Source organism: Temnothorax curvispinosus, unplaced genomic scaffold (assembly GCF_003070985.1).
Source record: "Temnothorax curvispinosus isolate PA1 unplaced genomic scaffold, ASM307098v1 QBEX01007764.1, whole genome shotgun sequence".
Lineage (NCBI taxonomy): Eukaryota > Metazoa > Arthropoda > Insecta > Hymenoptera > Formicidae > Temnothorax > Temnothorax curvispinosus.
The window spans coordinates 84,448-94,110 of NW_020217544.1; the positions used below are offsets into that span (position 1 = coordinate 84,448).

Here is a 9,663-nt window from a genome sequence, read left to right on the forward strand (position 1 = left end):
CTTTCAAGTTTGCAATTTTCAGAATTTAATCGTGATATTTGCGCAAATAATCGCACGTGAGTCTGTGTGCAGCTAACAAAATTCTAATTGCCCGGAAAGTTAAACTGAATCTAAAACGGAGAGAGCTCTCCATGTCTGCGTCTCACCCTCTCTCGTATCGGTGCCGTTTATTGACATCGGATATTCTCGGTTTATTGACGTCTCTCGTCGGAGGGAAGAGCAATAACCAAGTGATCCACTCGAAATGCCGTGCCCGTGGTTCCGGCCGCGAATCGATATGCCACCCTATACCCACCCGTTACGGCTCGATAGGTGAGACGGTTGACGGTAACGGAAAAGCTTGCCGCTGAGATCGATATAACGTTATACGACTATCGCGGTCACACGCGGCACCCTTCCTCGAGCCCCCTTTCGAGGCCCTTGGAAACCGCTTCTTTTCTGGAACGACCGTGCGTCTCGCGCGCGCAAAAACGACGGCCAACGTTTACCGAATAAATTCCTTTTGACCCGTGTTCACCAATTCCAGGGACCGAAGGGAGAGAAAGGTGCCAAAGGCGAATCTGTGAGTATTGACTTAATTCGAGTAATTCACGTTCTCGACGCGCGTGCTCCGCCGCGCGACGCCGATTGTGCGCGATCCACTACTCAGAGTTATATCGTCATTTTCTCTCTCTTTCTTTCTCTCTCTCTCTCTCTCTCTTTTTCTCTCGCGAGGATGCGAAAGCGATCGTGCGTGATTAAATCGCTCGTACGCTTTACGGGGATTATTTGCCGAGAGATAACTGATGAACCGCGAAAAAGAGTGCTGTATCCGGATGCTGCGCTCGCCTCCGAACGGACGTACAATTATATGCACGTGTCCTGGCAAGTTAGCGAATACTCTCGTACACGGAGGATCCTCGCATTAGTCGATTAGTTTACCTTACTTGTCAAAGTCATCGAGTCGGAGACGTCGGACGTTCGACGGCGCGGGGGCGAAATTAATTACCGTCGTTGGCTCCGCAACGTCTTCGGGACTTCGCTTGATTAGCTCGATTCCGGGGCCACGTTTTGAATTAGAACGAGTGGGAAGCACGTATATCGAGTTTCGTGACCGTTGAGCAAACAAGATCGTCGCGCGCGACTCTCGTCCTTTCGCATCCTCGTACTTCATATTTTATTCACGACTATTGCTGCAAGCACGTCGGTGGGACTCTCTCCTCCGTGCCGCCCACGCCGACGTCGTCGTCGTCGTCGTCGTCATCGTCGTCGTTCGCGACGAGGAGACTGCGGGATCTCCGCGGAGCCACAAGGTCACGAAAAGTAGGAAGCGGAGGAAGCACTAGTTGTAGGAACACGAGGAGAATATCCTCACACACCGCCCACCACTCCCACCAAGTTCCACATGAGACTAACATACTTTACGCGTGCATAGAAATTTGAAAAAATATATACATATATATATATGCTGCCACCACCGTTCCGCGAAAACGTATAGTGACGAGGCGCGAATAATGTTAGAGAGACGCTAACATTAAACGCTCGAGGAACGAAGCGCCAACGGGAGCGCTGTCGCCGTCGCCTTTATCTCTCTCTTTCTCTCTCTCTCTCTCTCTTTTTGTCTCTTTCTCTCTCAGCTTTGATGACAGAAAAGATCGTGCCTCAGCGATCCGGTAAATGTTAGCGAATTAAGTCAAAAGGGCACGGTCGGCACCGAGGAATAAAAAAGACCTACACGGTAGTGATTATCAGTATTAAAAATCCGTTATAATTAAACGTGCGACCCGCGACAGGCTCACCTTCGCTCTTTGTACTCGTCGGGGTATTGTTGCACCGTATCGATCAAGTACTATAATGCATAATCCAACAATATTATGCCTGGCCTTATTTGCACGTCGCGTTACTTTGCATCGGGTGTTTCGCGCTGTCCAGAGAGATGATGCATTTCGCGTGTGCGCGCAGGGGCCGCCGGGTAAACGCGGCAGAAAAGGCGACAAGGGCAACAAGGGAGATCAAGGTGTTCCAGGATTGGATGCCCCGTGTCCGCTGGGACCGGACGGACTCCCCTTACCGGGCTGCGGCTGGAGACCACCGCAGGTAATCGATAGCTTTATTTTGCTTCGGAGTTTGTGGGGCAGGAGGAATTGTGGGAATAAAAGTTACGCCCCCCCGTGTATAATCTCGACTCGTACTCGTAGCGCAGTAAATTAACGAAGTATTGAGACAAATGTACACAGATATATTACGAAATTTTTACGAATATCTCAGATTTATAACGATATAATTTATCAATTATCACTGGCAGTTGTAGTACGGCAGCTTCCGATAAAATTAACGAGTCGCTTTCGCAAGATGGGAGAAATGCACCAGGTATTCCATTGAACGCCAATTATCTCGCGGCGCGATAGAGAAATAAAATGAAGGAATGCTCCACGAGTTTTTCGCGGATTTCGAGTTAATCGATTGACCATTAATAGAACTTCTCTGCAAGTATTGTTCGGCAAAGTCGGATTATCCGAGGGCAAAAACGGTGCTTCTTTGCAATGCAAGTTATCCGCGGGGGTATTGTAACAACAGCGCGGACACTAATAGTCTACTAACACCGAACGCGAGATAAAAGGGATAGAGGGGTAGTAGTAGTAGTGGCGGAGTATGCTTGGATTCTGGTGTGTGCTTAGCAGGACGTCACGAGCACGTCCACGCCGGCGATCGAGGGTCCTGAGCCCGCGGAGACGGATTACGAGGAGCCGGAGGACGAGTACGAGGACTATACGGACCCGAACGGGAACCTAGCCGAGCAATAATGCTCGTTTTTGTGCGCTGCACTAATAACCACCGACAACCATCACCACCACCACCACCACCATCACCACCACTGCCACCCTCATCACTCGTCTCACCCCGTTCTCCCAAACTAACGTGGTCCCCGGTAATTGCGAATCCCGTGATAATACTAACGCAATGTGATGCTCGTCGACAGCTTGGTCTCGCTGTCGAGATCTTATTTGCGCTCACCGCTTCCTAATGCGATATCTATCGGTATCGGTTGCGATACCGAGGACAAAACGTTGCTTTACGTGTGTTTGAAACCTAGCGGAATTTGCCGCGCGCGAGTAGAATTAACTAGAATCTCTAAGCCTGTCTCTTTAGACGCAAATCCCTCGCATATTTTTCATTTGCCATATCAACGTAATCACGAACTCCTATGTTGCGTGTATCCAGAATCAACGGCTTCCAAATTTTTATTCATTACCAAATGTATGTGTAGTTATAGACAGCACGCGAATTCTTTCCCATCCACAGAAAAAAAAGAAGTGTTAAATCAACACTGTTTATACTCATATATACGCAAAAATATATAATCTTGAAATGAGATTATATTGCGTTAAACGAAGAAAATTTTCTTGAATGAAGTCATTATATAGTTCAACCAAGAAAAAGAATGTTGAAATAAAATGTTGAAATTCTTATAAGAAGATTATAGTAATCTTGCGTATATACGAAACAATCTACATCTTCTTATAAGAATTTCAACTTTTTATTTCAACATTCTTTTTCTTGAACTATATAATGACTTCATTCAAGAAAATTTTCTTCGTTTAACGCAATATAATCTCATTTTAAGATTTCCAACTTTTCCAACGTTGAAACTAAAGATATTTTCAAATCAAGAATATTCCTTTTTTTTCTGTGTCCCTTTGTAATTTATTAATGCAACGCGATAAAAAAATTTGGAGACCATCCAAAGATACTAGAGTTCGTAAGAAAAGAAGTATTAAATGAGAACATCTCACACTCAATGTCCAAGATTTTATTGCTTATACAGCTGTCTGCATGTTACTACCCGCTCGCTTGTTCGCTCGTTTCTCTCCTCCACACACGACTCTCTACGTCTCGAAATTAAGCTGGCAGACTCTCGGAAAGATTTCTAGAAATCTAAGTGCAGCTAGATCTTCTTCTCTAGCTTCTGTCTTGCGCCCCAATGGACGCATCGAGACGATTTTCCATTCGGGAATAAACGATCTCGAGCTTGCTTGCGCGGAGAATAAAAGGAAACGGTGGACTAACTGTCCGTTTTGCTTTTGCAGCCGAGGAGCAACATCCTGCGCCAATGGCTGGAGGAGGAGGAGGAGGATGGGGAGGAGGTGGAGAACGAGCGGCAGTGATGTTGCAAGGACAATAGCGCATTTTTTTCATAAGGACTTCTGTATACCCTCCCGTTCCCGCCTCCGTCTCGTTGCGACCGCGTTACGAGAAAGAAAAAAAAACAAATATATATATATATACATATTATATATACGCCAAAATAATCATCTTGCCATCGAGAGTGTTGTAAATATGTGTACTTACAGTGTCTAGCGTCCGCAGTGCGTGTACATAAGTAATTAGAGCTTACTGCGAATCTACGATCGTATCGGCGACGACGACGGTCGTCGGTATCGTCGGCTAATACCACACACATACCCACATGCATACAAAAAGTATACGGTGACGGATCCGCGATCGATACTCTCCGTGTTCCGTGCGTGAGGAAAGACGGGGAAGGAGTCTTCCGGGATGGAGATTCGCCGACGATCCTCTCGCGCGGAGGAACGTCGGGACTGCGTCGCAGGACCGCGGAGAGACCTCCGGAGGCAAAGTCGGAGACGAGGGATAATCCCGAAAGAATCGCAGTGAAGTGCGCGAAGGACGCATCATCTCGCGGACGAACGTGATGGTGTCGAGAGATGGGGAAGGATCTCGCGCTCTTCATGCGAGTCTCGCGGCGACGACATATTCTCCGTGGAAGGCGACGTATTCTCCGCGGATTTGAGACGAGAGCTACGAGACACGAACGAAGAGTGGGAAAAAAATCGCAACCGATGGATTAGCTCTTAGCCACGGCCTGAGGCGCGTTTCGAATGCCCCCTTTTCATTCTCTTTTTTTTTCGTCTTGCAAACATTTTGCGTAAAATTTCAAAACAAAGAAAAAATGCGAGACCATATCAAGATATTCATCCGGGAATATTCCTGAAGAATTGCGTTTCATCCCGGCGCGCGGTCAGGCCCGCCTTTCAGCTAATCCCGCGGGAGAGACGCCGATTCGTACCTGTGAAGAGAGACGAGCTTCGCCGTACTTTTACCACATAGATAGAACAACCGTAGACTCGCGCGACGGGAGGGAGTTTTTTTGATACGACTAGTTGATTAGCGGCGCGCCGTCCCGTCTAGATTAGAATCATATATTTTAACGCTAGTATACTGTGCGTAAACGCAGGGCACGCGCGTTGTCGATACCTGCGAGGTACATCGCGGAATGAATCATCAGCGAGGGTATATCTTCCCGATGTCAGAAATATCGGACCGCGGCGTCTCGCAGCCCGCAGCCGTTTTCTTTTTCGGTCTCTCCCGAACGTGGCCCGTCCCCCCACGCGCGGATATTTTCCATACGACGTCGCTCGTGGAAAAAAGGGGAAAACGAAGAAGAGAAACAAATAATGCCGAGGTGTTGCCCGTTGCAGTATCGACGTTCAGACGCTACGTGTTCTAAGGCTACGCGCGTAGAGCGCGGCTTATCTCCGGCGCGCATTGATCCTCCCCGCACGAATAGAGTAAAATATAAATGGCATTCCCGTTCCGAGGTTGGTATTTATCTCGTGCGAGCGCCGGAGAGTCGTATCTCATCTGTAGAGCCCTCTCAGAGCCTGTCGGATCTTTCGGTTATCGCGTTCGATCACGGCCGTGCAAAATTTTTCCGGAGATCTTTTTCCCCACAGACGGGCTGGATTTTCTCCCAGATGCGGCGGGAGGATTAATTTGGATTCAAGCGTATAACGTGGAAAGTAACTCGAGATATTCCGTTCTTCATCGCGTAATGCGGGTGTTTATTACCATTTATACCCGTCACATTTTGAGTAATTTATACTTCTTGAGGTACGGCTGCACCTTGTCCTTGGGGTAGGGCTTCGTCACCAGGCACGTCGCGACGTTCTCGGGCTGTTCTATCCACAGTTTGTGCTGAATGTCGTCCTCCGTCAATTTCGCGCACAGCTTCCGCAGATCGGCTTCATCGGCGGCCTATTTATTCATTACTCGTGATTTCTTCGCCGCTTTTCGACTATAGGCATTCTTATACCAGCGACCGAAAATATTTTACACGGGACAAAATAGATAACGATTTGAAAAGTTAATTCTCCCTGCGCATGCAACCGCTCGTCGAGCGGACGATCCTCTCGCGGATTAAGCTTCCTTTAAGGGTCTCAAGAGCTCCCTTCGCGAAAGTCAATATACTCACCTCGAGGACCACCTTGTGCATGTTGTCTAAATCGGCGAGGTAGGCCTGCGTGTGGGCGTCGTTGTAAAAGAGATGGACAACGGCGGTGCACGCGTGACACGCTTGGGCGACCACGGCGCCCAACGGCCACCCCATCGTCCTCATAAGATCTCCCCGCACCACCACGTACTGAACTATCCCGGACATTCTCTAGCGAGAAAAAGAGATCGGCTCTCCTATATATAAGATTCGCTTCGAAAACGACCTTTAAGGCGGAGTTCGGGGAAAACGGAGGAGAGAAAAGCGAGAGAAAAAGGATGGGATTGTGCGAGGAATTTCTCGCGAAATCGAGCCTAACGCGATCTAACGTTCAATAAAGAAATCCCCCTCCCTTTCACCCCCCACCCCTCCCGAGGTCTCGATTAATTATTATAGTAAGTGCCAAAAAGTATATTATGCATTCTTACAGATAAGAGGTATAACGCACACGCAGATGTAATTGGCGTGTTATTTATATATCGGAATCGTGTATCCCGCCCGGGATCCGCGGCGGCGACGCGACGCGACGCCGCGGAATCGCGCGTAGAAACACGTTCGCTATAGCATCGTTCATTTCGATGTCGCGGCATAACGCAAAAGATGTATTATTTATACAGATTGTTGTTATTAAAGAGCAAATAACGCAGAAATAATTAGCACGTACGACACATTATGGTTTACGAGACGGCGATTTTATTCATCCCCGACTGTCTTCTCTTATTTATTATCTTCACTCTAGTACTTATTATTACGTTTCTCTTCAGTCTTCACTATTTATCATCTTCACTCTATTGTTATTATTACGTTTTCTTCACTATATTATTTTCTTGTGCAAAGTGATTATAGCGCGCTATAAAGAGACATGCTAATTTGTGTAAGGAGAAAATGAAGGAAAGGAAGGACATTTCGTCATTTCGACATTTTTGAACATCATTTTTTAAAGAAATTCTTACTCAACTTCTCAAGGCAAATTAAAATGAGGAAACAATAGCGACGAGAGAACTTACCTTTAAGCGATAACTTTCCGACAACGATAGCGTGCGCTGAGAGGTTAGCTGTCGTTAACCGTACGACGAACGTAATTTTCTTCAAACGATGTAAAACGTAAATACGCCAGAGCACGCGAACCGAAATGCAGTCTGATGGAATCCGGCCGCGACGTAAATTCGGAGCAAACGTCGCAAGATACTCGAACAAATCTGGTCACCTGTCACCGGCGTCACTGCATCCGCTGTTATCCGCCCGGTAGGTAAATATCAGTGCGGCTAACTTCAGGAGGCTCGTTCCCCCCAGCTCTCTCTCGCGAGACCCGCGGCGCGGGGGACCAGCCGTTCTCGCGTTTCATACGTCAACCGAAGGAATATTAATCTGGGGATTTCTCAACCGATTTCCATTGTCCTCGAAATAACAGAGAGCTCACCCTGTTTCCTGTATCTGCACTTTTCACAAACTTCCCTCTCTTTTCTTCCGATTAATGACTCGTCTCGTTTGAGATGCAAAACAATATATTCTAATATCTAATTAGAGCAAAGCCCGAAGGTTTTTGTTTTGCTTGCACTCCCTAGCAGTTCTTTCTTCGCAGTACTTCGCACCCGAAAAGAGATGGATGCGCTCGCGGGCGCTCGGGGAGAAACTAGAAAGAGAGGCGAAACGCGCGAGTGCACAAAGTGCAAAGTGCAAGACGAACCTCGGATCTCTTTTGTTCCTATTTGTTCCTAAGTTCACGCGGTAGAACGGCCGACTGCCAGATGTCGCGACGATCCCCGACGCCGCTCGGCTTCTTCGTGTATATATATGCAGCGGTCGATACCAAAAGATTCTCACGTTCTCAGAGACCGGCCGACCGGCGAGTTCCTGTTCCTTTCTCGTCACCGTTACGTCTTTCGGAGCTCGCAGTCTTCTTCGAGGAAGCTACTCAAGGTAACCATCGTCGTCACCGAATTTTCCCGCACATCGCTCGTTCGCCGTGCGTCATATGATTTCCTGTGAAATCAAGACATTGCGAGCGAACCGAAGCAAACGGACGACGCGAATGACGCCGGAGACGGATCGCTCTAAATGTGGCGGCCTATTATTCCCTGTCCGACGTCGACGGTCGAAATCCGGCGGTTTATCGGACGGCGAAATCGCTCGCGTTATTGTGATCGAGGCACCACCGGGCGAGCCACGAAAACGAATTACGTAATTCGGCAGTTCCGGCGCGTAATACCGTTTCGCGATTCCATTTCGCGTGATTGCGCTCTATTTCGCAAGACCGGAGGTCAGAGAGAGAGAGAGAGAGAGAGAGAGAGATAGAGCTGGAGAGGATTCAGATCATCAGATCACCACAACTATTCGGCCGTCGGCACCGTCGCTATCCGGCGAGTCGCGTATTACGGAACGAAACGAGTTTGCGGAGACTTGTGCGTTCCGTCGGAACAGGAACGCAAATAATTTCGAGGAAATAATTATTCTCGCGAATAAGGCTGTGTTTGTGTGTTCCGATATTCACCATGGCAGTGCTCGAAATCTATAGTTTGCGTCGCGCACATTGTAGATTTTCAGTGACTGACAGTGAATATCGGAGCGACAGCCTAAGAATTTAGTGTGCCGTCGGGGAAAAATGTGTGAATTTGCGTTCTCGCCGTTAATTCTGCTCTTAATTTCGAGAACGAAAGACCGAAAATATAGCCTTGTGTATTTTTGTTTAACATTAAAATTTTATTTAATCCGACTCAACTTAAAAAACTTTCTTGGCGTTTTATAAATCTTTGAAACGTATTTTTCTTTTATCTCTTTCGACGATTGGAAACATTTTTCTGCGGCTTTTTCGTCTTTCTTGGAAACGTTCACGTTCGCGTGACGGCAAGGAAAAAAGAAACGACAATATCGAATTCGTGACAGATCTTTTTTTAGTTAGACCGATTCCGAGTTCTGTCGTTGCGCAAATTAACGCAATTCGGTATGCAGAGCGATGCCAGTTGAGTTGCTTTTGCCGGCACGTATCGCGTATGGATTTATGCGCGGTAATCACCGTCGGCTAATTACGTCGAGCAAATTACCGAACAGATTAGTCGTATTGTTTCTCATGAAAATTCCTTCGAGAATACGTCGTCGTCAGAAACGAATTGAAATTTAAAACGGCGGTTCTAACGAGAAACATGAATAATGTTGTAAACGTGTGAAAGGCAGCAAATCAGATATAATTACGTTGTATTGTGTATCAAGTTATTATATATTAATCGTATACCATGCAATAGATTGCACGTGCACAATATTACACAATCTTTATAATGTCTACATAATATATTTTTTAATATTTGGTAATTTTTCAGTGTAAACAAGAAAATTTGCCTCCTAATTTTGAATGTCAAGGTCCACGTTGTTCGACACTGTTATGATTCGATGTAAAC

General features: G+C 46.9%; 3 protein-coding genes across 14 annotated transcripts in view; 2 read left to right on the top strand and 1 right to left on the bottom strand.

Moving 5' to 3' along the window:
* LOC112457413 (collagen alpha chain CG42342) overlaps positions 1 to 5,416 on the top strand; it is a 78,152-nt gene extending 72,736 nt beyond the window's left edge. For 5 of the 11 annotated variants that reach the window (XM_025020432.1, XM_025020433.1, XM_025020435.1 and 2 more), the window contains one exon: positions 527 to 2,035. In XM_025020432.1, coding sequence (XP_024876200.1) covers positions 527 to 916 — 390 coding nt within the window. In that variant the 3' untranslated portion in view covers positions 917 to 2,035. Of the gene's footprint in view, positions 1 to 526; positions 2,077 to 2,657; positions 2,909 to 4,067 lie in introns of those variants that run through there. The other 6 variants (XM_025020438.1, XM_025020440.1, XM_025020443.1 and 3 more) reach the window with 4 other exon arrangements.
* Positions 5,417 to 5,558: 142 nt separating this feature from the next.
* LOC112457417 (putative peptidyl-tRNA hydrolase PTRHD1) lies at positions 5,559 to 7,578 on the bottom strand. Of its 2 annotated transcripts, XM_025020447.1 has the most exons (3): positions 7,279 to 7,578; positions 6,254 to 6,442; positions 5,559 to 6,036 (listed from the first exon to the last, which is right to left on the bottom strand). In XM_025020447.1, exons 2-3 carry the CDS (start codon positions 6,437 to 6,439, stop codon positions 5,863 to 5,865), a joined length of 360 nt encoding a protein of 119 aa, XP_024876215.1. In that variant the 5' UTR covers positions 6,440 to 6,442; positions 7,279 to 7,578; the 3' UTR covers positions 5,559 to 5,862. The 2 variants fall into 2 exon arrangements, with proteins under 2 accessions (XP_024876215.1, XP_024876214.1); XM_025020446.1 differs by lacking the exon at positions 7,279 to 7,578 and having other exon boundaries at positions 6,254 to 6,565.
* Positions 7,579 to 8,071: 493 nt separating this feature from the next.
* Positions 8,072 to 9,663, top strand: part of LOC112457415 (peroxiredoxin 1) — a 4,792-nt gene continuing 3,200 nt past the window's right edge. Inside the window, exon 1 of the mRNA XM_025020445.1 lies at positions 8,072 to 8,191. The gene's annotated coding sequence lies outside the window, so the exon portion shown is untranslated. The remainder of the gene's footprint in view (positions 8,192 to 9,663) is intronic.